Genomic DNA, 26,838 nt, shown 5'->3' on the forward strand with positions numbered 1-26,838 from the left:
GATTTAGCTCCAAAGTCTTTAATTTTCATGTTTTCTTTAACCGTAACTCTAGTTAAGAAATTGTACCAAAAAGCCATACTTTGGGCCATGGGCCTGTCACCTAACTTTGATACAGAGGATATTCCAGTAATCACACTGTTGATTCTTTAGTTCTTTTTTGACATTGTGCAAGACATTTGCACAATACGAGTAATGTGAAGGTTGAGTTAAGACTTAAGAGCGTCTGTGGTTCAACAGGGAGGAAGAAGCTTGGTCTGCTTGCTGCTGCTCCTCGATGTCCAAATGTAGTTGCGGAGGGCCAGCTAAACTCAGTATGACCTGAAACCCACAATTAATCAATCAACCATTAGATGTTTACTGTCTACAATGCCTAGAGATGACATTGTATTGGATGTTCAAGCTAGATCACTAGAAGGTAGCAGATAATTCCAGATAAACTTACTGGTAAGAAAACAAGCCCATGCAAGAAACCGATTATAACCAGTGCCAAGTACATCTGGAAGTAATACACCTGTTTGCACCAATACGTATCCATTTAAATCAACTCGCAAGAGACCAAGAACTGCACAAGGCAAAGGATTTAGGTGTCATTACCACAAATATCTCTGATCTTGCGAAGCAAAGCACAATCACTCCAACAAGTTTTGTGAGCGTGATCCCACTGTCCCCAACAACATGACCACTAAACCAGTTAGACTAATGCCTTTGCATAAAAAATAAAAATTGCTTCGGAGAAAAGTGAAAATATAGCGACTAGCAAGTGATCGTAAGCTTCATCACCTGAAAACTGAAGCTCCCATGGTTTCCAGTGCCTCCCTCGCTCTTTGTTCTCTGCTCCCACTACTCATCTGCATTTGAAGCAGTGCACGAAATAAATATAATATTTCACAACAGATCCGCGCAAGGTTGAAAAGAGACATTGCTTGTTTTGCATCCTTAAATTAAATCCACTATGACTTAACCAATAAGCGAATGGCAATTGTGAGAAAAGTTGTTCTGCTACTACATGGCTACAGATTGTAGTGCCAATATATGCGGTATAGTGTTTGGAGTAAGGTTGCATGGCTTGTTCTTACCAGGAAAGCATGTGATATGTGCACGCAGAATTCTACAGAAATCCCGATTGACATTATCAAATTCACAACAGAAACTGCATTGAGTTGGATTCCCAGAATCACCATCATACCCTGCTCAAACACATCAAGGATGATTACATATAGCACCCAGAACCGCATGAACCAAAACGCAAATCGAGACTAGATTCTCTGGATATGTGTTACTAAATACCATGAGATCCAAGAGTATCATCACTAATACAAGGACAATGATGGCCGAACTCCAAGCACTGAAATTGACATGTTAATAAACGAAATCAACATCAAGACATCCTCACATTCTAAAATTTTGTATAATGTATAGAGAGATAACTGACCTGGAAGTGATTAACAAGCAAACAATAAATATAGCACCTGCCAAAGCAATATAAGAATGTAAAGAGTTTTCTTTTGGTCAACCTCTAGCAAAAACTAAAAATTTGATAGATGGGAAGCAAACCGATTGCTATAGCGAGGTTTGTCAAAGCTACTCTCCAGATATCCAGATATTGCTCAAAAAAAATGTAAAAGACAGAATATGGAAAGATGTCAATCTGCATATAAGAAAAAGTGTTATTATACAGGAAGCTGAGTAGAACAAAAATCACATATGGTTGAGCGTCTTCCTTCAAGCAAAGCCAGCTAATCTATAATTGTTTAAAACAGAATTTATCACCAGGTTCAAACCTTCAAGGAATTGGATATTTTTGAACTGAACTCCCGAGCAGCTCGCAGGGCATTAACAAAGTCACCCTGAAGAAAAAAAAATTTACTTTTTGAGTTTTTTTCTTAATAAGTTGCTTTCTAGAAACAATAATGTCATACTTGTGTGTTAAGTGGAGTGTGGTATGTACGGAACTCAGATGCCTGTATAACACCGGTCTCATACCCTGAAACAAAAAATCAAGCGCCACGGGAAGTAGGTTCAGACCAAAAGAAAATTAAAGAAACGAAGTATAGTGCAAATAGATGTTCTCTTTAAGCAAATTCTAGAGTACCTTTTAAATCCACGCTATTTGTATATGCCCCATGACCACCCTTTGCACAGTCAGCCGATGGCAAAGCATTAAGAAACCAGGGTAATTTCTCCCTGAATTGAGCAGTAGATGGGCGATCATGAACCAAATCTGAATGCCGAAAGCACTGCAACGATTTACAGAATTAGTTGAATTCTAAACATTGTTGATGAAGAGAGAGAGAGGCAGAGGCTTACTGTAGTACAGTCTTTACAGATCCCATCTAAACTGCAAATATCTTCCTCAGCTGTGCAGCAAGGTGGCTGTAGCTTGAGAATTTAAGTTAGAGACTGGAACACCAGTTTGTATTTTAAACATGTTTGTTTAAAGGCAATTAAACAGATAAAAAAAAAATAGCCTATGAACCATAATTGTTTCATCTATGACTATATCTGTTAAAGAGACAAAGAAACTAAGAAATCAAGGTAGTTTCCACAATAAGCTATAAACGATAAGACTGACCTGGTCATCTGGAGGACAATAACTGCTATTAGTGAACTTCCGACAACAGCCAAAAGCCTCTGGTGATAGCCATCCAAGAAAATCATCGAGCCAAGACGCAGCTGGTTTCGCAATGTAACTTGTTTCTGGAGCTTGTGACGCTCTTGATATCTGGTGGAAGGTGGGAAAAAGAAAGAATGTTACGGACTAACCCTTTTGATGGCCCTTTAAATGTGTTCAGCCTTGGTGGCCCCCACCGCAAGGTGATCTTTACCGAAGATACATCAAACTTGTAAGAAATCATATGATAATTTAGGACATGAGTATCTCCGCTATACTTCATTATTATTACCTCATTTAACAGGGAATTCGAATTGCACTGGCTGATAGAGCACAACTGATTTGTATGCTTTGATTCCAAGCTGCGAAAAGAATCCATTTCAGTGCAGGAAAACTGCTAGATAATAAATTGTACCAGAGAGAATGTTACTCTGAGTGTGTGTGTGTGTGTAAGATAGAGAACCTGTAATTGTAATCCTTTACTACAAAATATAAAGGCGGCCCCACTCTGAGGTACTCTGCCAGACTGTCAAAATAGTCCTGCCAAATAAAATTCCAATCATTACTGGGGGAAATGAGCAAGAGATGAACACAAAGAAAACAACATAAAGGAGAAGTAAAAAATGGAACACACTAAACTTGAAGGTAAGAGTCTCGAGGAAGAACAATTTTCTGCTCCAAGCCAGTTTCAAGCCTTGGGCTGATGGCCTGAATGAATAAAAACATAGGAAATTTAAGCAGACAAATAAAAAATACCAACTCGTAACTACAGAAAAAAATTAATATAATTCAGTCCATCTCTCTTTTGAACTTTTGTTGGTTATAGTTAAATTGTAGTGCCTATAACAAAAGAAGTGTTAAACGGGAAAAAAAAAAAAAGAAGGTAGTATATATATAGTGAGAAGAAAGTAATGAACAAAATGTACTCAGCAACTTACAATGCTTGCCAGCGCAAAAGCCAAGAATACAGCAACAACAACCATTTTTACAACCCAAAGTCCAAGAACGGGTGCATGAACCTCCTGGGGAACATCAAGACTAAAAAATCAAAAAGATTGCGGACCATAATTACATATTTGCGTGTGTCTGTGACTGCGTTGCACGAATCGTATGTGTATTAATAACAAAGAGAAGTTGTCCCAGTTCTGAGAAAATCAAAACACCTTCATGTATCTCTCAAGAAACCCAGGTCCCCTTCCACCTACAAAGGCACAAAACCCTGCCTAAATTAAAGTAAATGATACAGTTAAAAGACACTAATTCTAAAATTTCCAGAAGTAACCTTCAACAGATTCTTGAGAAGATAACGGAACTTTTATGCAAGGGAAACAATCAATCCTGTTATCCGCGGATCTTTTGCAGTCAAAAATGATTAGCGCAACAAAAGCGGTGATTTGCAGAAAGAAGTCCAGCATGATAGCCAAAGCTGCGCAAGTGAAGAACAATGTCACAGACTCACAAGTAATGTACACAGAGAGCACCAAATATGTACAAACCTGCAAACATGGAGAAGATACGACATGCTGGCATTGGAACAAAAGCTCCAACAGCAAAAGCCAAGACCTCGGATAAACTTGCCAACGTAATGGATGGACCTACTTCAACAAGTGCAGAGCTAATCCGTTCCTCTAAAGACACATCACGAGGTTGTCTCTTTACAGCATGAACCAGTATGCACATATTATCTACTCCCACCTGTTATAGAAAAACCATTAGTATATCCAGCATCAACAGATATACCAAATTTCCACTGTTCCTACTACAGAGACTGAAAACGAACTTACAGCCAGGACTAGGAACGGGATGACTTCCATTATGATCAATGTGGATTTAACTCCAAGGGCACTGAAAAATCCAACAGATCCAAGTACAGAAAGCAAGACAAGCACAACCCCCGAAAGACCGAGCAAAACCTAGAAGTCATGCTATTCGTAAGTTATCTGTGTAAAATGACTGTACATCCACAATACTTTAATTTCCCCAGTCCTAGATAGTTGACTGTGAATATTTAGTTTCAAAGATCATATACACTCATGGTAGAGGGGGTAAGGAAAATAAAGGGAGTATCAATAGTTCCGTGAAGATCCCCCTAACAAATATTCAGGCATTATTATGAAAGTAATTCCTAGCATATCATAAAATTCCCAATATTCAATACGTTGCTTCTCCAAAATCTAACGTGATCTAATACAACTGAAATGTCTATAGAGGAACAAACTTGAGAGGAAGATCAAGACACACATACCTTCGATGAAATATAAAAAGTAGAGAACTGCGGCGCATCTCCAAGTGTAACGGAAATGTAAACAAACATAACCAAATAGCTTGCCTGATGATGGAATACAAAAACAGATCACTGGCATGTAAATCTTGGTAGGACACATTACCAAAGAAAATCTGGGCAGGAAGATGGTAAGAGATAGCTCTCAAAGATGTTTGTTATCGTACAGCTATTGTTATAACATCAGCAGTGCTTTCTCTTATCAGCTCTTCCTCTATTGAGCTTTCGGATGAAAATGAAAGACTCAAATTCTTGGATCGCACCATAGGTAACAGCTCCTCCTGGAAAGTGCAAGTAAAAAACACTTATAATTTTGAAAGAAAGTGACCAATTTCTCTGGAGAAACAAAAATAATAAAAAATTAAGCCCTGGAAAAAAAGAACCTTTGCTAATTGAATGAACGATTTTTCCCATGCTACTGCCCTTTCATTGCTTGAATCACCAATGGCATTGTTAACTGGATATGTTACAACAAACGCAGTAGCCTGAAAATACAGTTCGTTTAGGTCAGATTAATAACCAAAAGGTACTGAACAACTAAGTTCCGAACCATTACCTCCGAATAGTTATTCCCCGAGAATCCTCCCAACACTGCACTAGGATCAACAGGCGCCTTAAAAGCGCTCAAACACATCTCTGATGAAGTGTAATGCTGAAGGTTGAAGAGCGAGGGTATCAGAAAACAGTATAAAATCACTAATCAAGAGGGCAGACATTCAACAATGTAATTACATAGTGAATGACTCAAATTCCCCATCTTCGACAAAAATATTGGCTATGTGTAAGATACTGAACAAAAATTAAACCTGGAAACAGTACTTAGCATGCTCAATTCCTCCATAATCATCAAAAGTTCCGGAGTCCATCTTGAAATACTGAAAATGTGAATTAAAAAGCGACGTCAGTAGAGAAGAGATTCCATGTGCAAGATGAGTTTTTATGTTTAAGAAGTTGAGAAAACACATGGAGGTACTCTGTGTATATATAAACCATGAGGAGTTTCACAAAATATTAAAACCATTGAGAAGTTCACGAGCTTAGAAATTATCAACCTGCAGAATACTCTGAGTGGCGCAATCACCTCCCAAAGGCTTCAAGCATATGTCAGTCAGAACGACATTCGAGCCGGTATAATTTCCACGAATTTGATCGACCTGTGATATTTGGGGGATAAGTAATAACAGAAACAGAAGAAAAAAAGAATGATACTGAAAGAAAATGATGTAAAACTCCACTTGGACTAGCATTTTGGTTAAAAGCATTTTTACAAATACCTTCTCTTGTATGTCAAAAAGCAAAAGAATATTTTCATCTGTCACGATACTAGGCGCCCTGCCACTTTTGGGATCAGGAACAGTGGCCAAGATAAGCTTTCATGACACAGAAGGAAATCGTGAACAAAGGTTATATATTGTAAATAATAAACTAGTATATAGACAGATGAAGCAAAATAATATAGAACTACCTGCTCGATTCTGTAGAATGGTGAAAGGTGGCTATCAAAAAACTTTTTCTCTTCTGCTGCTTTGCTTCCAGGACCTACCCACAACTACAAAATGTAGAAATCCACATGAACAATCAGACCAGTACGTAGTGGCTTCGCTTTTGAATCCATGTCATAAAAAATTTCGTGTAACCATGATCCTAGCAGAGCTAATACATACCTTTTCTGGTCGTGTTTCCACCTTAAACTTAAAGAGACCTGAACTGAGAGCAAGAACAATAGCCACCGAAATGAAAAGAACAAGAGAAGGATTTCTAGCAATCCATGACCCATATGTTCTGAGGCAAACAATTGGAAACAATTACAATATCATCTTAACAGTTCTGGTTTTTCTAATTGTATGAGATACCTTGTGGGTAAAATATAGACGAAGAAACAAAATCCTGGAGATTTACCTGTAAAATTTTTCCAAGTATCTCTGAACAGGAGCATGTCGTTGCACCTAAGAGAAGGATAGTTCAGCATATATGTGACTATATAAATGTAGTATTATATGCTACATATACAAACACAGAAGAACCCCAATTTCTAGCCAATACATTGATATACCTTGACACCAAGTGTGCGTTGTGCCTTGGGTTCACTAGTAATTCCATCTTCTTCGGCGCTATCACCAGGCTTGGTTACATCTCTTCTTCGATTTAACACACCCCATCCGAAGAAGCAAGACACCAGCACAATATATAAAAGTGCCATTGATAACTCAATGCATCTAACCTGAAATGTAAAATCAGCAGTATCAAATCCAAGATCATACCAACCTAATAATGGTCTAAAGGAAAAGTGTATAACCCACACCTTAAGAGGACCGATTCTGATTGAGCAAGAGTTATCCTCATGGGGCGGAAGGGGTTCGGGACTTGAGCACGCTGGTGAGGAAGGGCAATCACCACAAGAGCATCCAAGGGATGTGTCACCACATGAATAAACAGATAAGTTCATCGGCACCATCACAGATGACTCAGGAGTAGTCGATTTGAAGTTCATTGCATAGGGTGAACCAGGGACGCCAGGTGGTGCTTTCTGACCAAGAAACGTAAACCACTCTGAAAAAGCAGAAGTAAAGATGAAATCTAGAACTTTTGAAACAAGGATGAAAATCGTATACAAGGCCTTGAAACAGACTGCAGAGCACCTCTGAAGTTTTGGGCACCACCACCAACAAAGTTAATGGCACGTGTGTTCATAGTTCCAAATTTCACCTCTTTACAGGACTCGTAAAGACCTTGTCCAAACGTATCAGTTATGTGATAGTCTATACCATCCACTGTCGAATTCCCACTCACCTAGAATAAATCCCAAAAGTAGGAAGAATGCTAGGGTGTTGTTAACCATATTAACGGGTCTCAACTTAACTAACCGTCAAAAGTTAAGTTGAACTAGTGACATGAAGAAATGGAAGCTAACCTCAGCAATAGAAGTGACGTTGATAAAAAGAGACTGATTTGGAGAGCAGGAGAGCTCGCAGAACAAGTTTAAGAAGTTCCTTAAGCATGCAGGACAACCCACAAGAAAAGGAACAGCCTAAAATAGATAGATGGCATCAACAACAGAAAAAATTAGTAAATCACCTAGTTTACTAGAAGGATATGAAGAGATGAGTAGAGCAAAAAAAATAAGAGAAAAAGAAAAGTAGATTAGGCAAAGAAAAGTAAAACCTGTTGAACTTGAGACCTCAAAGTGTCAAATTGAGACTCTGTACAACAGACATTGCCACTAATGGTCGGGCAAAGGCTTTGGATTTTGGCAGAAAAGAGTTCATCGGGCTGCAGAAATAAACGAATGGTTCAAGTTCAGTCAAAGATGCACAAGGGAAAGAAACAAGTTGAAGGAAAACGACGTAATGTGAAGAAGAAGAAGAAGAAGAAGACGAAGAAACACCTTAACGGATGGGGAAGCAAAAGGACAGTTAAGGAGTTTTCCATCGCTGCGTTTTCCACAGATGTCATACATAGCGCAATACTCTTGTGAATGTCTGTAATTATTACAGACAGAGAGGAGAGAGAGAGAGAAGCAGCGCACGAATACGACCAAATTATTATTAGTAGACAATAAGAGATGGAGATTAAGGGACACGTGTATTAATCTCTCTAATAAAAATTACCTAGGTTCAACAACAGAATGGGTGCTGAGGAGAGAGGAGGAGGAGCTGCTGATGAGGTCTGCGCTGAGTAGAAGAGAGAAAGTAAGCAGCTGCAAGATGACAATCATTCGCATATCAGCATGCACCGACACAAGTAAACAATAAGAAAATTAAAAAGAGTGAACAAGTGCAGGTGTGTGTAATCAATCAAGCAGCCTAACTAACAAAATAAGAAACAAAGTAGATGCAGTTGGCGCGGTTTACTCTTGGCATACATCATGACATAGATACAAAACCCTAGAATAGAAAGCAGATGAAAAGAGGAAAATTTATTTCCCAAGAGACTAACTCTAAAGTCTAAACTAAACTAAAGTAGAGAGACAAGACAGAAGAAAATTATAAGTGGTTTGCCTGGAAAAGGAGGAGAAGCTTGAGAGGGATCGCCGCCATGGTTTGTCTATGAAATTGAGAGAGCACGAGCAGTTGTGTTGGGGAGGGGGGTTTAATTCTTTTTGGCGTAGTAGTTGCAGAGACAGAGAGAGAGAGAGGAGGGGTTGTTGTAGACCAAATCCCAACAAATATCCATCCATCATTTACGGCGATGTGTCAGTTGCCGTTTTAAGGCGTGGAGAACGCAATGTATGCCGTTTTTTTGTTTTAATTTTATTTTAGAAGTTGAAGAAGAACAAAAGTAAAGTAAGATATTATTAGATGAAAAAAAAAAAAAAGGAAAGGAAAGAAGGATCTTTTTGCTTTTGCATCTCCTTTGGCTCTCCTCCGTGGCTCCTTCTTTTTCTCGGTCTGCCTCCGATCATCATCCTTCAAAATCGCGCGCGCGCGGATCCAGTTTAATCTCACTCTCGTTCGTTGCTAGGGTTTTTTTTACCCATAGAAATTCATGCTTTTTGATTAGAAAGAAGAATTGGTCAGCTGCTGAATTCTTCGATAATTGTTTACTGTGTGGATGGATGGATGGATGGATGAGAGGGAGGAGTTAGTTAGCTTGTTGTATTGGTGATTTCATCAAAATAGAATGGAGGAGATGAAAGTATTATTAAAAGAGTATTACGATGAACATCTGGTCGGGCTCGTCCTTTCATCTTACTCGGCTCCTGCGTGGGCAAGCTTTATGGCCGGTGCCTTTTTGCTTCTCACTCTCTCCCTTTCCTTTTTTTTAGTCTTCGATCACCTTTCTACTTACAAGAACCCTGAGGTTTGTCTTGTCCCCTCTTCTTCTTCTTAGGCTTTTTTGTTTTCCCCTTCCTTTTTGTCTAATCAAATCATCCCCATTTCTCTCTCTCTCTCTCAGGAGCAAAAGTTTTTGATTGGAGTCATCCTCATGGTCCCTTGCTATTCTATAGAATCGGTTAGTAATTAATTCTGTTATCCATGTGATAATATCCAAAGTATCATTCATTATACATTCATTCATGTTCACTCGTTGCTTATCTCATCAAGGGATTCTGATCCTAATTCTGTTTGTTTCTAACAGTTTGCTTCACTTGTCAAACCATCCATCAGTGTTGATTGTGGGATTCTTCGAGACTGCTATGAATCCTTTGCCATGTACTGTTTTGGTAGATACCTTGTTGCCTGCATAGGTATTAGACCGACCATTTTTTATCTCTTTTTTTTCCCCTTCTCTTGTCCCAAGTCTTTCTCAGACATTTCTTGTCATCGTAATTCATTGACTCCGTTTATCAGGTGGAGAAGAAAGGACTATTGAGTTTATGGAAAGACAAGGACGTAAGAGCTTTAAGACGCCACTGTTAGACCACAATGATGAAAAAGGAACTGTCAAACATCCTTTTCCTATGAATTTATTCCTTAAACCCTGGAGGCTCAGTCACTGGTTCTATCAAGTTGTTAAGTTTGGTATTGTTCAATATGTATGTTTCCCACTCATAATGCTTCTTTGCTCCAAAATGTCTTTTCTTTTCTTTTCTTTGTTGTGGAAGTAAAACTATTTCTCTCCTTTGGCAGATGATAATTAAGTCTCTAACTGCCCTCACTGCTCTGATTCTTGAAGCCTTCGGTGTGTATTGTGAAGGAGAGTTTAAATGGTCATGTGGGTACGTTGAGGCAACTTTGAAAAAGGACTGTGCTACTAGCACTGTGCTAGTATAATAATTGTGCCTTTAGAAACAAGAATCAATTATATCTGTGATGAATTATGATCAAGATGGCATCTTACTGTTTTGCCTATGTATATATTGTTTTTTGTAGGTACCCTTATTTGGCAGTGGTTCTAAATTTTAGTCAGTCATGGGCATTATACTGTCTGGTTCAGTTCTATGGTGCTACGAAAGATGAGCTTGCGCACATTAAGCCCCTGGCCAAATTTCTAACATTCAAGTCCATTGTGTTTCTCACTTGGTGGCAAGGTGTTGCCATTGCTCTTCTCTCTTCCCTCGGTTTGTTCAAAAGTTCTATTGCACAAAGCTTGCAGTTGAAGACTAGTGTCCAAGATTTCATCATTTGCATAGAGGTAAATTGTCTTCTGTTACCAACCTTGCTGGAAAAGATTTAATGAGTACAAAACTTTTTCTTCTTCGTTGCTTCCTATTTACAACAGTCTATGGAGTCTTCTTGGATTTTCTTTCTTGGAACAAATTAAAGCTTTGAACACTTGTGTTTGTCCAGTGCAGATGGGTATTGCTTCCGTTGTTCACCTGTATGTATTCCCAGCAAAACCTTACGGTCTAATGGGAGACCGCTTTACAGGATCCGTTTCAGTTCTTGGTGACTATGCATCTGTTGACTGTCCTATTGATCCAGATGAGATTAGGGACAGTGAGAGACCAACAAAGGTCCGCCTACCGCATCCTGACGTTGATATCAGAAGTGGTATGACCCTCAAAGAAAGCATGAGAGACGTTTTCGTTGGTGGTGGTGAATATGTGAGTCTTCTAATTGTTCCATCCAAAGAAATTGATTATCTGATGAATAGCTTCTAACTGATCACAAAGATGCTATATATCTTGTAGATTGTTAAAGACGTGAGATTCACAGTGACTCAAGCAGTGGAGCCTATGGAGAAGAGCATCACAAAGTTTAATGAGAAACTGCACAAGATCTCTCAGAACATAAAGAAACATGACAAGGAGAAGAGAAGAGTGAAGGACGATAGTTGCATGTCATCATCCTCCAGTCGGAGAGTGATTCGCGGTATCGACGATCCGCTTCTAAATGGTAGTTATAGCGATAGTGGAGTTACAAGAAGCAAAAAGCACAGGCGTAAATCAGGATACACGAGCGCAGAGAGCGGGGGAGAGAGCAGTAGTGAGCAAGCTTATGGTGGATTTGAGGTAAGGGGCCGCAGATGGATCACCAAAGATTAACAAAGTAAGTATATCCTTTGGACTGGACAAGGTTGTCCCACATTTTTGTCCTCAAAGCGGAGGTGTTTGTGAGAAGAGGATGATCACGCTACCTAGAAGCCATTAAAGAATGAATATCTGTGTACAGATTTGAAGATACGAACATAAATTGAGCATGATTTCTTTATTTATTACAGAAAGAGTAAATAAATGTTCATGTTCGCTGTGTCTTTCGAACTAACAGAGGGTCATATAAAATTAAATAGGTTATTCCAACTTGAGCAATTGCAAGAATGCCGATTGGAATTGATAAAGACTGGATAAGAAAAGAGACATTCCAAGAAAAAAAATAATAGCAAAATCAGATTTTGCCAATCAGATGAGAGGACGGAGTTCCCCAGTTTGGAGAGCAAACTTGCGGTGCTGTGACAAGACAGAAGCAACTCGGCTCATCTGAATCCTCTCAGCCAAGCCATCTCCTTTCTGCTGCTTAGCTGAATGGAAAGCGTTCTGCAACATCTGGAGAGGATCTCCATGACTGACGACCAGAATTGCACAACTACGGGATACGTAGAAAGAAGAAGCACTTAGAGCTTTTAGTATAGGATGAAGTAAGAAAAGTGGAAGGAGGGCATTGTTTTGTTATACCTTTGGAAATCAGATTCCATGGAAGCAATGGCAGAGGCAAGTCTGGAAACAACATCAGCAGCACTCTCACCTCCTTCTGGTCCCATGAATGGATCTTTCTCATCAAGAGCCCATATCTCTGGGTACTGCGTGCGGCAACCAGAGAAAAAGAAACTTGAGAACACTTTTGTCGTCTCTCACTGGCCGTTTCTATAATAAGGGATAGGGAAGTAAATATAAGAAGGAACAGTAAGGACAAAGCACCTTGTCATGTGACTTGAGTTCAAAAGTAGGTCCAAAATAGCGTTCTCGCAGATCTTCAATCATCTGCTTAAAAGCGCAAATCAACTTTGAGAAAGAAAAAACAAAAAAAAAAAAAACAATAATATAGTAAAGGATGTGGGATGCATCCAGTTTGGGGTATATCAGAGAGAAGGTATATACATTACCTTGCATTGAGGAGAAACAAAGGGGAGATTGAGGACCTCAGCAACAACACTAGCGGTGTGAGTGGTTCTGGAGAAGGGGGAGTAGCAAATGCGGACCTTGTCCAGTTCTATGTTATTTTCCTTGAGTTGCTGCACAGTTTTGATCATATGATTTGAGCTTCTTCTTTTTTTTTTGGAAGAAGGAAAAAAAAAACAAAAGATGCAAAGCAACAAAGAAAAAAAGGAAAACCTGGAGGAACAATTCGCCGGCGAGGCGAGCCTGAGCGACACCGTCAGGGGCTAACTGGTACTCGGGGAGCACACCATTTTCCTACAATTTGAAAAAAGGCGATGAAGACTTAGAAGAAGGAAGAAAGACACATAACGAAAGAAAAGAGGAGGAGGAGAGAAAGCAAAACAAACCATGGAAGAGACGACGAGGCCTCTCTCGTTGGGAATGCTCTTCCCGTGGCGGAGGACCCAATACCTGTTCTTCCCTACTAACACCGAATCCATCTCTCTCTCTCTCTCTTTTCACCTAACCCCTCTCAGTGTCAAAACAAATAATTCTACTTAAACCTATTTGATGATGGGATTATATTGATGATGATGATGATACTGGCTTCTTTATTTATTCTTCACTAATCCTCTTTTTAGTCAGAAAATCTCAAATCACTAATTTCTATGGTTTTTGACTGGCCTCTTCTATTTCGTCTTATCTTATCTTCGATACAAACAACAACAAAAAAATCACTAATTGCTTTCTAATCCGTATTTTTCCAACTTTTTATACTTTTTACCCTTTCCTAAATATAATAATAACCTAATAAGTGAAATTGTACAGCTAAAATGTTTTTTTCAGTACTTAAGATTAAGACATAGCTAGCATTCGCGAACAGCGGTCCCCTATCTAACTCCACATTAGGCAAAGTGTATTTATTATACTTTATAGTATATTTGATTATCAATAAACACAAAAATCGCAAAGCTAAAAAAATACTGTAAGTAAAATCTAATACTAGTACTATATCTGAAAAGCTAAAAAGAACTGGCACGTCTCTCTCTCTCTCCCTCCCTCCCTTTTTAAGCCTTTATCAAGCAAGACGCTGCCATATACATATAGGAAACAGAGTTAATTAACAATAATTGCAGGCAAATTATAACAATAATAAAAGAAGAAGAGGCTCTCTCAGTCTCACCTTGTCACTTGTTGTTGTTGTATGCATGAACCACCATGGACCCTTCCTCCACATTAATCTTGCCATTCGCCAAACACAACACACAAACTTATTTTAGTTTTCCATTTCTACCACAAAACTACACTTTCTATTCTACTTTTGTCTCACTACATATATCTATATATATAAGCTCTTTCTTTTTACCTGCTGAATCCAGCCACCATCCTCAATCCCATGAACATACTCAGCCCCACCCACACTCCACTTAGCCCCAACCCTGCCGGTGCATACAGCATGAACCCTGATGATATTCCTCCCACCACCATCTGACACACACATACACAATATTGTTTTATCTTTTCTTTTTCTTTACTAGGAGTAGTAGGAGGACTTCTCTCTTACTTACCATCGAGCAAGCTGCGTAGGGGAAGTCCGACATCCCATAGTGCAGTCCATCAAAGATAAACGCCAGAGCTGTGATTGGTTGAGTTGCCGCTACAAACTGTATCCATGTTACCGTGAGTAAAAGCTCTACCAATCCCCACCAACCCACTTACTTTATTATGTAATTAAATTACATCACTTACCAATACACCCTTTCTCACAATCCGCAGAACTTCAGGGTCTTTGGAAAACAAACCAGCTATTGAACTGAAAGACATCCCCAACACTATAGCCAGTGCAATCCCTGTCACCACTCCTATCTGTACAACACTAAACACGTTACATCCCTCTCTATAACCAGAGATCAATCACCATCCCCCAACAAGATAAAATTCCACTTCTTTAGTGCAGCACCTTCATGATGATTAAGAGAGCTAACATATTCCCTTCAACTGACCCTACATCTTAGCTAGGCATTTCTAACATATTCATCCTTTCTCGCCAACTTCCTCAAGGTAAATCTAATTCATTGTTCCTTATATTAATGGAAGTAAGTGAATCTCAACTGAAAAAGGGGTGTCGGCTCATACCTTCAGAACAAAAGCCGTAACCTCTTTCACACCTTCAAAGTCTCTTTTGGATGCAGAACTTGCGATCAAGGCCTGATCAACAAGACACGAGGCTTAATACCATCTCTCGCAATTATCTCAGTGGTTTTTTTAGTCCCATTTGATACCAAACAGATGAAGAAAGTTATAGCCAAAACCTCTAGGTATAAAAACCAATACCTGTCCAGATGAAGCTAGTGCATCAGTAAGCAGAGATACCGCCAACCAGACTTGCATGCATATCTGATGTGCTGCCATTGCAAAAACTCCCTGACGAGCAGCCATTGATGTGGCAACAGTCATGGTCATGAGCACAGACAGAGTCCTTCCAAGAACAAATCCCCCTGTAATTCAAGTCAAAGTTTAAAACCTAGATATATCAATACAGTACTTACATCCATAAATTCCATAAGTGAGGAACCGTTGTCCACATACCTGATTTTAGGTAATCCCCGAACTTTAGTGACCCAATCTTTGGAGGAAGCAGTATAACTCTTTTATTCAAGAGTATAAGCATTGAAATGGCAACAGTGTACCTATGAATAGAGGAAAGAGGTTTAGCACCAACCTACAAGGTTGAGCAAGGAGGAAAACTGAAAAAAAAATATATATAAAAAAAAGAAGATGTATAGATACATACTGGGAGATGACACTAGATATTGCTGCCCCGGCTACACCCATCTTGAACTTGTATATAAACAGAGGGAAGAGAAATATAGCCAGAAAATTACCAAAGCCTGCATTATGGAAATTAGGGAATGAACCGATGGAAAAAAAGAAGATTCAATAATAATTGAATATTCTTGGACTATGTCAAAAGAATCTAAAAGAATGCAAACCTATACAGTAGACTGGAGTTTTTGTATCCTTGAATCCACGAAAAATGCCTTGAAGAGCTAAAGAAACCACATACGCAGGAGCACCAAGTGCCCTAAGGACAAGAAACTGCCGCGCAGGGATGAACATTTCTGACATCTGGTATTAAAGACAAAAAACATGCATCCCTCAGTATATAATTTCTCCAAAAATTCTCAAGACATTGATGACGATAAGCTCAAACTGGACCGAACTTACAGATTGTACACCCATTAACCTTAAAAGGGGTCCAGATGCGAAAGACAAAGCGAGTGCCTCGAAGATACCAATTCCAATGGCTAGCACTAGCGCTGTCGACACTGAAGATAACTGTTTCCTTTCTGGTAAACCTTGAGAAGGTATGTCACCATGACTATCTGTTGTACATCCATTCAAATAGATATAAGGCTGGGAAAACATGAGAAGAGAAGAAAGCTAAAGGGTTTACCTGAGGCTAAATCTTCTGCGGCAGTCTTTGCAATATCTTCAGCGACAAAAGAGGTGGCAACGCTGAGGAGTGGGATGTTGAAGAGCTTTGATATGGTGTTGAAGATGGCCATGGAAACGCCAGCGGAACCCAACTCAACAGATCCTGCAGATTCCAAAGAAGGGAGTCCCTTAATTAGAACTCTTTACAAAAATACCTCTTCCGTGGTATCGAGAAAGCAAAGGAAAAAATACCGAGCCTTCCAATGTAAGCAGTCTCCATGAGAAGAGTCAAAGGGTCAATAGCTTGTCCAGCAATGGCCGGAAGAGAGAGCATGACGAGTTCTCGTTTGATATCCACAGGACGTGTGTCCTCCCTAGCAAAAGGAAAAAGCATAAACAAAGACAAGAAGAGCGTAGCAAACATACATGCGAAAGAGTAACAAAGGGAGAACGCAACACCTCAAACAGCCTTACGGGAGTTTGTCCAGTGAACCGCAAGAGTGATCTTCTTCGGCCTCCAAGTTGAGAAAGGGAGAAGAAGAATCAGGGTTAATCTGGCTCTTCCGACGAGTAACAAGAAAAGGAGAGACAGGGTTTGGATTGCTGTGAAGGGAGCAGTTTTGGTTTTGGGGGGCAGAGGCTTGATTGAAGCGAGTTATAGGTTGAAAATTGCCTAGTCGTCGTCTATTTACTTTGGCCAACCTATTCGTCAAGGGCAGCGAAACTTGCTTCCCAGCCACTACTCTACTGGAGGACTCCATCACTACACACTCTGCCAATTCGACTAGAGAAACGTTACTATTATGACTACTCGGTTCGTCTACAAAACCCAAACGATAGAGAAAGCCGAGAAGAAGATGATGATGATACTGGAACTGGATAGGGTATCGAGAAGAAAAGAGTCGAAAAAGAACAAAAATTGAAACTTACGGAATCGGGAGGGATGAGCGGTGCGGTAGAGAAATCGTCGTCGAGGCAGAGATGGCAGAGGAGGAGAAGGGTTCAATCAATTCATCATTCAGACTCAGGGGGTGGGGTTTAACCGTTGCAGGGCGGTTTCTTGTTTGGAGACGACGAAGAGTGGATTCGTAGATGGGCCTTTTGTTTCCTCTTAAATTAAGTCCATTAAGGCCCATTCATTCGCTCGTTTTGTACTTGACTTTTTCTTCTCATGTCATTCATCATCATCATCATCATCATCATCATGTATATATTTTTGATATGTTTCCTAATAAGACAGAGGTTTCTAATATTAGCTTATTTTGTCGTTAGAACGAAAAACCTTTTTTAAAATCCATTCAACAATTCGCTGTCAAAGAAAAAAAATAACCATTCTTATCAAACGAGTTGGCATTTTAAAAAAAATAATAGGATAACTGGATAAGTTTGCTTTCGGAACAAAAATAAAAAAATTATGACGATTTCAACAAACATTTGAATTTTAAGATAAGAATCTAAACAGCTAATTATAATTGGGAATGAATTAGAAAAAGAGGTAATAATATAATTAAAGAGCAGATGATTCGGTGTGATGTAGTTGCTGAGACGTTAAAGGAAAAAACCCAAACTCATATTTATTTTTTTCTTTTTTAAAAAATTGTGCGTTTGTTTGTTTTATAGTTTGAGATTAGTTTGGAGTATTTGTGCATAGTTTCTCGGCAACCAACTTCTCCTCAAGGCAAGGCAATAATGAGGCATCATCGAGATATGACGTCTTCTTCTTCCTCTTCCTCCTCCTTTTGCACTCTCTCCTTCCCTTTTCTCTTGTTTTCTTCCTATTCTTTGTAGCCCCCCTATCCTCCTTGGCCTCTTCTTCCGTTATTACAAATATGTCGTCATCTTTGAAGTTGAAGAAAAGAGATTATGGCGCTGAACCGGACAAGACAAAGCTTGTCATCGCCGGCATTCGCCACCAGTTACTGCTTCTCTTTCGCCGCCGTCACCGTCTCTTTCCGCTGGTCTCTGCCGTCTCCGGCTGTCTCCTCCTCTTCCTCTTCTCATTCTCCATCCTTTCTCCTCCCCCCTTGATACATCTCGAACCCAATCCACATCCAAACGCTCCATTTCGTGTTCCCGTACGTAAATTTATATGATATCATCCATTTTACCATTTACGTACGTTAAAAGTCTCTCCACATTTTCATGATCACGTACCTAGCAACTGTGTGTGTGTCTCAGGAAAATGGCGGAAGGTCGGATCGCAAGTTATGGAGCTCGAGATTGTCCAACTTCTACTCTGCCTGCAGCAATGCCACTGACTCCTTTCAAGGTACGTACGTACGTGTACCCTTAAATATTTGCGTACGTGACAAAAGAAAACCTTCAGAATATTAATTACATGAAAAATTTAGAAGGACTCCTCTATGTATCAGCTCATTTAATTGGTTTGGTAATTAATCGAAACGGTGGCAGTTACGGACAAGAGAACGCAAACCAATCGGTATTTACTGATCGCTACAAGCGGAGGGTTAAACCAGCAGCGGACAGGGGTGAGTTCCTTGTGAACCACATATTTATATCCTGAATGTTATATATTGAGTAAGGCGGTTTCTAATTCTGAAGCGTTTTTGTAGATAATAGATGCTGTAGTTGCGGCTTACATTCTAAATGCGACTCTTGTGGTCCCTAAACTTGACCAGAAATCATACTGGAAGGACACTAGGTGCTGCCCTGTCTCACTCTGGTCCCCATTTGATGTTGTTTAGTTTGTTGGTTCTATATATATAACACAGCTTTTGTGGTACGTGCAGCAACTTTGAGGAGATATTTGACATTGATTGGTTCATTTCGCATCTCTCCAAAGACGTGAAGATCATCAAGGAGCTTCCTAAAGAAGAGCTGTCAAGAATATCCAGCAGCCTACAGTCCATCCGTGTCCCCAGGAAGTGCACACCCTCTTGCTACCTGCAGCGCGTTCTGCCTATACTCAATAAGAAACATGTCAGTTACTTATCCTCCAAACTAAGTTCATGATATACATACAAGTGTATTCTCATCTGCTACAATGCAATCTCGTGTTGCAGGTTGTACAACTCTCCAAATTCGATTACAGGTTGTCCAACGCTCTCGATACAGAGCTCCAGAAGCTGAGGTGCAGAGTGAACTACCATGCGGTGAGGTATACAGTGTCTATCAACAGGATGGGCCAATTGCTGGTTAACCGGATGAGAAACAAAGCCAAACATTTCGTTGCCCTTCATCTCAGGTTCGAACCTGATATGTTGGCCTTCTCCGGATGCTATTATGGCGGAGGTCAGAAAGAGAGACTCGAACTCGGAGCTATGAGACGAAGGTGGAAAACGTTACATGTGAGAATATCTATGCTTAGTTTGAAATACCATATTATATATCATCACCTCTTCTAATTAAGACTCTTAACTCCCTTGGACTTGTTGCAATGTGCAGACGGCAAACCCTGACAAAGAACGGCGGCATGGGAGATGTCCCCTGACGCCAGAAGAGATTGGTCTGATGCTCAGAGGCTTAGGTTTTGGGAAAGAGGTTCACCTGTATGTTGCATCAGGCAAAGTATACGGAGGGGAGGATACACTGGCACCATTAAGAGCTCTCTTTCCAAATATCCATACAAAAGAGACATTGACCTCCAAGAAAGAACTGGCTCCCTTTGCCAACTTCTCATCACGGATGGCTGCTCTTGACTTCATCGTCTGTGACGAGAGCGATGCATTTGTCACCAACAACAATGGTAACATGGCTAGAATCTTAGCTGGACGAAGGTATATACTGTGTCGCTTAACATCACTTCTTCACTGGTCTCTTCTCTAATGCACATGTGTATGTCTGCAGGAGATACTTGGGACACAAAGTGACCATTCGTCCAAACGCGAAGAAACTGTACGAAGTCTTCACAAACAGAAACAACATGACATGGGATGATTTCTCATCCAAGGTCCGAAAATACCAGAAGGGTTTCATGGGGGAACCAGATGAAATGAAACCAGGAGCGGGCGAGTTCCACGAGAACCCATCCTCCTGCATTTGTCGAACCTCTGAAGCAAGAAGAGTAAAAGAAAAAGCAAAACATGACCTAAATGAAGATGAACATGACTCGTCAGAGTACTCAGACATTGGCAATGTCCCCATAGCAAGTGCCAGTAGAAGCGATTTGGAGATTTGGTGAAGTGATCTTCTGATCAGACTAATTTCTTCTCAGCAAGTGTCAGCATTGTTTCCAAATAGAGAAATTCTTTTTATCTGTATAAAAATTGTAATGTCACAAAGTTGCAAGGTTACAGATAGAAAGAATGGTGTACATATTGTTATTAATAGACCTTCTGTACATACACATATCCCTTTCTTTAGCTTTCTTGTTTAAAGAGACTTAAATTATATAATAGAATCTTGAGATTATGCATTCCTGTTGTTGGTTCTTCCTCTCAGTTAATAAACAAGTCTGTTCTGTTCTGTTCTGTTCTGTTACACATCATAAAAAGGGGAATGGAGTAGTAAGTCAGGTCCAAATGTGATGGTCGCATGGATCACAACCTTCCTGAGCAATGTCGGTGATCTGAACACCGGCGTCATAGGTCTTCCCAGCTTCCCAGTTGGAAGGAAGAACCCTCTGCGACCAGACCATCTTGCCGTCGTAGCCTGCCGTCACCACGAACTTAAATTGCAGAGCTCCGGTGGGAACTTTGTCAGTAACCCACACAGCTCCGTGGCTTCTGGTCATGTAACTCCAATGTGACGAACCCACTTGAGCAATGTCGATGGCTACCACTTCGGTTTGGCCTCCTTGGTACAAAAGCTTTATGGCCAAGTAGTTAGGCTTTTTGCTAGATTCCTCCACTCTCACGCTCATCTTCTTGTTCCCGTAATCGCAAGGAACTCTGTTTCAATATTTTGTCAGTTCTTCTTCTTATTAGTTCTTATACAGTAAAAATGAAATGAGAATGGTGAGGAATGGAACCTCTGGTACTCAATGTCGAGAATGCCCTGTTTGAGGAGATCTGTGTCGGCGCCAACAACGGGCTTAGCCATTGCCCTGAAGGCCCTGCTGCTGAGGACAAGATCGGTTTGGTTTCTCTTGTTGAGGTCAGTGACCATCACGGTGGTTCCTTTGCTGCTACAAAGGGTAGGGTTCTTGCATCTGACCTGGAAGCAAGCTCCGCAACCGGCGCCGTCTTTGTAAATGGAAGGCATTGCCGCCGCAATGTGACCGGCGAAGAAACCCGTAGCCATAGAGCCATAGGCACAAGCTCCGGCTGAATTAAACCCATAGATATACAACAACTAGTATAAAAGATGTGAAAAAAAAAAAAAAAAAGAGAAAGTAATAATAATATTAAAAGAGAGATGGGAAAGTAAGTTACAGGAGAGAGCAGAGGCAGAGGAGAAATAAGATGCCTTAGAGTGGTGAAGACATCGGTCGCAGGCGTCTGCAGATGAGGAGAAGAGGAAGACGACTGCGAGGAGGAGGAAGAGAATGGAGCCTCCCATTTTTCTCCTTTTTGTGTTGAGAGATTTTGAAGAAACAAATAATCCAATAAAAGGGTGGTATGGTATGTATGAGCCTTACTTAAGAGTTAATACGATGAGTTTGGGGAATATCCTTATTAATTTGATGAGAAGAGAGTGAATTTATATACTCTTTGTGATAGATTCTGAAAGGATCTAACGGAATCACTGAATGATGCTTCTATATTCAATTAGAATTGCTGAGAATGTAATACAGAGCTTAAGAATCACAAATCAAGAGAGAAGAGCTTAATCTGAATAAAAATGATCAACATTGATCAATCACTCGCTCTCAAGCACATCGCAAGAGAATTAAAACCCAGAATAAGCATAAAGAGTCCTCACTAGATTCAACGGCTCTTATAGCCTACAAAGAATAACCGTAACCCTTCCGCAACAACCCAAGTCAGTCAACTAATTTGACTTGAGTTGACCAGTCAACTCCTTCTCTTCATTTGACTCGTCCTTTGCTGACGTGGCTGATGACTTCTTGCGATAGTAAGCTTGATGAACCTTATCAATACTTCCCCCCGGAGAAACAGCTTGTCCTCAAGCGTGAATTGTGGAAACAGCTGCACAAAATCCTTCGACAACATCCAGGAGTCCTCAGCGTCCGGCCTATCAAACCAATGAACCAAAAATTCTCGTCCACCCGTGGCATTATATCGAACCTCCAAAACCTTTTCAGGGAACAGAAACTCATCTTCGATAACCTCCGGCGGATCTGTATATTGAACCTGTTGCGGATCACCAACTACGGCCTTCAACTGAGAGACATGGAACACATTGTTTATCTTCGCTGATGCTGGAAGTTGTAGTCGATAAGCCACAGGACCAACTCGCTCCAATACCAAAAATGGACCAAAGAACTTCGCTGCAAGCTTGGGACAGGGACGTTTAACTACAGACATTTGACGATACGGTTGCAGCTTCAAATACACCCAATCACCTACAGCAAACTCCACATCACGCCTGTGCTTATCTGCATGTTTCTTCATCAAATCTTGAGCCCTCTGTAAATTCCCGCGTATATGGGACAACATAATGTCACGCTCCTTCAACTGCACCTCTAGCTCCCAATTCGTGGTGGAACCATTCTCATAAGACACTAAGGCTGGAGGACCTCTCCCATAGACTACCTTAAATGGTGAAGATTTAATCGCCGTATGATACGCCGTGTTATATGAATACTCTGCCCACGACAAAAACTTAGCCCAAGTTCGCGGATGACCAGACGCAAAACAACGCAAATAAGTCTCAAGACATCTGTTCAGCACCTCCGTTTGTCCGTCAGTCTGCGGATGATATGTTGTGCTGAACTTGAGCTGAGTACCAGATAGACGAAACAATTCCTTCCACACACCACCAACGAACACCTTATCACGATCAGACACAATAGATTTTGGATAACCATGCAGCTTAACCACAGTGTCAACAAACTTTTGTGCCACCTCCGCAGCTATGAAGTCAAGAGACACATCTTCCCAGATAGCGTTTGGAATAGGTAACGGTTGTAATAACCCCGCAGGTGCTAATATTGAATATTTATGCGTTTGACAGATAGAGCACTCCGAAACATACCGTTTAATATCCTTGTACATACCCTCCCAATGAAACACAGATTGAACCCTTTTCAGTGTCTTCAAAATGCCAACGTGACCACCCATTTTACTGTCATGAAACTCATGAAGAATCAGTGATACAAACTTCGAAGTTCTAGGGATTACTAACCTCTGTTTATACCATAACCTCCCTTCCACCACATGATATTTAAGATGAGAGCCTGGTGCTGAAAACTGACGGATCATTGACTGTATCGATGCATCTGATTCGATTTCCTTAAACAAGTCTTGTAATTGTATTGCAGAGGGAACAGAGAGAGCCAACAACGAAGCTGACATGGTGTGAGGAATTCTTGATAGGCCATCCGCAGCTTTATTTTCCACTCCTGGTTTATAAACTATGTCCATATCAAACCCTAAAAGTTTAGTCAACCAGCATTGATACTCCATATTGACCTCTTTCTGCTCCAACAAAAACTTGAGACTCCTCTGATCCGTGTGTACTTCAAACTTCCTTCCCAACAAATAATGCTTCCATTTAAGCACTGCCATCACAATAGCCATCAACTCTCTTTCATACGCCGGTTTAAGTTGCTCCCTCGATGTTAAACCATGACTAAAATAAGCCAATGGTCTCTTGTTCTGAATAAGTACGGCACCAACACCAGTACCAGAGGCATCAGTTTCCAGAATAAAAGTCTTGGTAAAATCCGGTAATCCCAGAACTGGTACTGATGACATTGCAAGCTTCAAGTTGTCAAACGCCTCCTGAGCCAAACCACTCCACTGAAAAATATCCTTCTTCAAGAGATCCGTTAGTGGTCTTGCTAAAGTCCCATAGTTACGAACAAATTTTCTATAGTATCCGGTAAGGCCCAAAAAACCCCGAAGCTGTTTGATATTGGTAGGAACAGGCCAATGCATCATTGCTTCTGTTTTAACTGTATCAGTAGCCACTCCATCTTTAGAAATAACATGTCCCAAATATTCCACCTTAAGCGCCCCGAACACACATTTCTTTTGGTTAGCAAATAACACATTATCATGCAAAAGTTGTAGCACTAAGCCCAAGTGAACTGCATGATCTTCCACACTTCCACTATACACCAAGATATCATCAAAAAACACCACAACAAACTTCCTCAAATAAGGTTTGAATACCTTGTTCATAAGGGCTTGAAAAGTAGCAGGAGCGTTAGTAAGACCAAAAGGCATTACTAAAAATTCATAATGGCCCTCTAAGGTGCGAAAAGCTGTCTTCATAACATCCTCCTCCTTCATTCGAATTTGATGATACCCAGAACGTAGATCAATCTTTGAAAAAATCATAGCACCATGTAGCTCATCGAGAAGTTGATCAATTACTGGAATGGGAAACTTATCTGGGATTGTAGCTCGGTTAAGAGTCCTGTAATCAACACAAAAACGCCAAGACAAATCTTTTTTTTTAACAAGCAAAACAGGGCTCGAAAACGGGCTGTTACTAACTCTGATAATTCCCGACGAAAGCATCTCTCCCACCATACTCTCCATCACTTCTTTTGTGGCATGAGGATATCTGTATGGACGCACTGTAATCGACTGTACTCCCGGTTTAAGATTAATACAATGCTCTTGTCCACGTACTGGTGGAAGTCCCACTGGAAGTGCAAACACAGCTGTAAAATTTTCCAACACCTTAGTGATAACCGGATCAACAACCGAAGCTGCATCCGTGGTTTGCATTGCAACCAGTTGTGTCTGACTCTCAGATGCGAAACATTTTTGAACAGGAGCATCAAGTGTCTTCTTTGATAACAGGGGACCATGTAGAGAAGGATCACCCCATAGAGTCACTTTCCTTCCTTTATACATAAAGGACCATTCCTGTATCTTCCAATCCACTTCACACCTCCCTAGTGTCTCAAGCCATTGTACCCCAAGAATGACATCAACTCCCCCAACTTCTAACGAGATAAACTCACTCTCAAACTCTTCACCGCCAAGTTGGAATTTGACATTTTTGCAAATACCGGAGCCATGTACAGATGCACCGTTTCCCAATAACACTTCCAAATTACCAGCTGCACATGTTTTTAATTTGATTTTGTTAGCCACCGAAGGAGTAATGAAATTATGTGAGGCTCCTGAATCCAAAAGCACCACCACCCGACACTTGCCAATAAGGCCTACCAATTTCGTTGTCCTTGGAGAATGAAGACCGAGAAAAGAGTTAAGAGATAAACATCTCACTTCTGGAGTCTGGACTATCTCCTCTAATACATCAGTCTGCAACTCCTCAACCATCACTTCCAATTCTAACCCATCAACAACTGTCAAAATTTGTAACTCCTTCAAAGGACAAATATGACCACGAGAATATTTCCCCTTGCATTTAAAACAAATGCCCTTGCTTCGCATCGCATCTAATTCCTCAGACGTGTGACGTTGGCGTGGTTGAGTCATTTGTCTCCCAGGTGCCACTGTTTGTACTGCCTGATTCGTTCCTCCAGTCAACAACAATGGTTTAGTGGCTTGATAAGTGTTTGGAGGACGAGCAACAAACTGTTTGGTGTGTATTGGAGCTCTGTTCTCTTTCTCACTTATCAACTGACAGAAGGAGCTTGATTCCATACGTAACACTGCAGATTTTTGAAGCTCAATTCCTTGAGGTTCCTTCATTTTAATCACTTCCTTCATTTCCTGCTTCAATCCATTATAAAATATCTTCTCCAAGTGTGAATCATCCAAGCCAGGAACCTGAGCTGATAAGTCTTCGAACTCAGTGACATACGCAGCCACAGTCCCTGTTTGTTTAATTGCAAACAATCGATTCCCAGGATCAGCTTCAATGGATTCTCCAAAACGAAGAAATAATCGCTGCTTGAACTCAGTCCAAGAACGAAACTCTCTTCGGTTCATCTCCCAATTGAACCATTTCAACACATCTCCTTCAAGGCTTAGCGCCACCATATCAATTTTATCAAAATCCGAATAACGGCCTACACGAAAGAATCGTTCTACCTTGGACAACCATTCGTAAACCTGAGATCCATCAAACACTGGCATATCTATCTTACGTAGTAAGCTCGATCTATTCTCCAATGGCAGATTACGATCATCATAACCACGTGAATGAGGATCAGAATTAACTGTTACCCGTGGTGGTGGAGACGAAGATTCTAGTTGCTCCGGTCGTTTCCCAAGCTGAATCTCAACTCGCGACAAGGCGCTGAGCACCGATTGAAGCGTCGCATCCAACGATTGAATCTTATCTTCATGCTCCGTCTTTGATTGAACCAATCGGTAGTAACCACCGCGTAAAAACTGCATAAGGTTTTCCGACTGTCTGAGAAGTTTGCCGGCTCAACCAGCTCCGATTCCTTCAACTCCGTCATCGCGATTTCAACAACCCAGTATCGCCGCACCAATGATAGATTCTGAAAGGATCTAACGGAATCACTGAATGATACTTCTATATTCAATTAGAATTGCTGAGAATGTAATACAG

General features: G+C 40.5%; 6 protein-coding genes across 16 annotated transcripts; 2 read left to right on the top strand and 4 right to left on the bottom strand.

Annotated features, from left to right (window-relative positions):
- Positions 1 to 2: 2 nt before the first annotated feature.
- LOC104733066 (uncharacterized) lies at positions 3 to 9,207 on the bottom strand. Of its 6 annotated transcripts, none has more exons than XR_015574742.1 (39): positions 8,891 to 9,207; positions 8,501 to 8,589; positions 8,278 to 8,371; positions 8,055 to 8,162; positions 7,804 to 7,920; positions 7,532 to 7,682; positions 7,195 to 7,442; positions 6,946 to 7,113; positions 6,792 to 6,838; positions 6,557 to 6,674; positions 6,358 to 6,441; positions 6,167 to 6,262; positions 5,945 to 6,046; positions 5,699 to 5,767; positions 5,449 to 5,544; positions 5,276 to 5,377; positions 5,060 to 5,173; positions 4,857 to 4,940; positions 4,396 to 4,524; positions 4,108 to 4,306; positions 3,894 to 4,037; positions 3,775 to 3,812; positions 3,550 to 3,633; positions 3,251 to 3,319; positions 3,075 to 3,151; positions 2,904 to 2,973; positions 2,573 to 2,722; positions 2,308 to 2,400; positions 2,093 to 2,237; positions 1,920 to 1,984; positions 1,782 to 1,847; positions 1,555 to 1,648; positions 1,433 to 1,469; positions 1,288 to 1,345; positions 1,077 to 1,187; positions 781 to 848; positions 595 to 661; positions 443 to 511; positions 3 to 318 (listed from the first exon to the last, which is right to left on the bottom strand). XR_015574742.1 is itself a non-coding variant. In XM_087478739.1 (39 exons), exons 1-39 carry the CDS (start codon positions 8,927 to 8,929, stop codon positions 214 to 216), a joined length of 3,837 nt encoding a protein of 1,278 aa, XP_087334865.1. In that variant the 5' UTR covers positions 8,930 to 9,203; the 3' UTR covers positions 3 to 213. The 6 variants fall into 6 exon arrangements, 1 of the variants encoding a protein (XP_087334865.1); XR_015574744.1 differs by having other exon boundaries at positions 2,308 to 2,373; positions 3,894 to 3,964; positions 8,891 to 9,067; XR_015574746.1 differs by having other exon boundaries at positions 3,894 to 3,964; positions 8,891 to 9,067.
- Positions 9,173 to 12,075, top strand: LOC104729143 (protein LAZ1). The gene is made up of 8 exons (XM_010448038.3): positions 9,173 to 9,692; positions 9,789 to 9,845; positions 9,972 to 10,080; positions 10,184 to 10,368; positions 10,463 to 10,551; positions 10,706 to 10,967; positions 11,128 to 11,379; positions 11,467 to 12,075. The coding sequence occupies exons 1-8, from the start codon at positions 9,513 to 9,515 to the stop codon at positions 11,818 to 11,820; spliced, it is 1,488 nt and encodes a 495-aa protein (XP_010446340.2). The 5' UTR covers positions 9,173 to 9,512; the 3' UTR covers positions 11,821 to 12,075.
- LOC104729142 (uncharacterized) lies at positions 11,969 to 13,959 on the bottom strand. The gene is made up of 6 exons (XM_010448037.3): positions 13,278 to 13,959; positions 13,105 to 13,185; positions 12,876 to 13,004; positions 12,691 to 12,753; positions 12,448 to 12,572; positions 11,969 to 12,358 (listed from the first exon to the last, which is right to left on the bottom strand). Exons 1-6 carry the CDS (start codon positions 13,368 to 13,370, stop codon positions 12,175 to 12,177), a joined length of 675 nt encoding a protein of 224 aa, XP_010446339.1. The 5' UTR covers positions 13,371 to 13,959; the 3' UTR covers positions 11,969 to 12,174.
- On the bottom strand, positions 13,776 to 17,364 carry LOC104729144 (protein DETOXIFICATION 45, chloroplastic). 6 transcript variants are annotated; one of them, XM_010448039.3, is made up of 15 exons: positions 17,239 to 17,364; positions 16,783 to 17,080; positions 16,561 to 16,682; positions 16,328 to 16,471; positions 16,099 to 16,256; positions 15,864 to 15,999; positions 15,665 to 15,761; positions 15,460 to 15,560; positions 15,205 to 15,368; positions 15,007 to 15,078; positions 14,620 to 14,736; positions 14,439 to 14,534; positions 14,237 to 14,358; positions 14,054 to 14,111; positions 13,776 to 13,960 (listed from the first exon to the last, which is right to left on the bottom strand). In XM_010448039.3, exons 2-15 carry the CDS (start codon positions 17,067 to 17,069, stop codon positions 13,949 to 13,951), a joined length of 1,686 nt encoding a protein of 561 aa, XP_010446341.1. In that variant the 5' UTR covers positions 17,070 to 17,080; positions 17,239 to 17,364; the 3' UTR covers positions 13,776 to 13,948. The 6 variants fall into 6 exon arrangements, with proteins under 6 accessions (XP_010446341.1, XP_087334866.1, XP_087334867.1 ...); XM_087478740.1 differs by having other exon boundaries at positions 16,783 to 17,092; positions 17,239 to 17,351; XM_087478741.1 differs by having other exon boundaries at positions 16,783 to 17,128; positions 17,239 to 17,345.
- Positions 17,365 to 17,985: 621 nt separating this feature from the next.
- Positions 17,986 to 22,118, top strand: LOC104729146 (protein ROOT HAIR SPECIFIC 17-like). Its single transcript, XM_010448044.2, has 8 exons — positions 17,986 to 18,383; positions 18,487 to 18,577; positions 18,721 to 18,797; positions 18,882 to 18,970; positions 19,059 to 19,248; positions 19,332 to 19,616; positions 19,714 to 20,045; positions 20,116 to 22,118. The coding sequence occupies exons 1-8, from the start codon at positions 18,138 to 18,140 to the stop codon at positions 20,447 to 20,449; spliced, it is 1,644 nt and encodes a 547-aa protein (XP_010446346.2). The 5' UTR covers positions 17,986 to 18,137; the 3' UTR covers positions 20,450 to 22,118.
- LOC104729145 (expansin-like A2) lies at positions 20,498 to 21,810 on the bottom strand. The gene is made up of 3 exons (XM_010448043.3): positions 21,642 to 21,810; positions 21,239 to 21,533; positions 20,498 to 21,158 (listed from the first exon to the last, which is right to left on the bottom strand). Exons 1-3 carry the CDS (start codon positions 21,766 to 21,768, stop codon positions 20,780 to 20,782), a joined length of 801 nt encoding a protein of 266 aa, XP_010446345.1. The 5' UTR covers positions 21,769 to 21,810; the 3' UTR covers positions 20,498 to 20,779.
- Positions 22,119 to 26,838: the final 4,720 nt, after the last annotated feature.

This window comes from Camelina sativa, chromosome 12 (assembly GCF_030686135.1).
Source record: "Camelina sativa cultivar CO46 ecotype springtype chromosome 12, ASM3068613v1".
In the NCBI taxonomy this organism is placed as follows: Eukaryota; Viridiplantae; Streptophyta; class Magnoliopsida; order Brassicales; family Brassicaceae; genus Camelina; species Camelina sativa.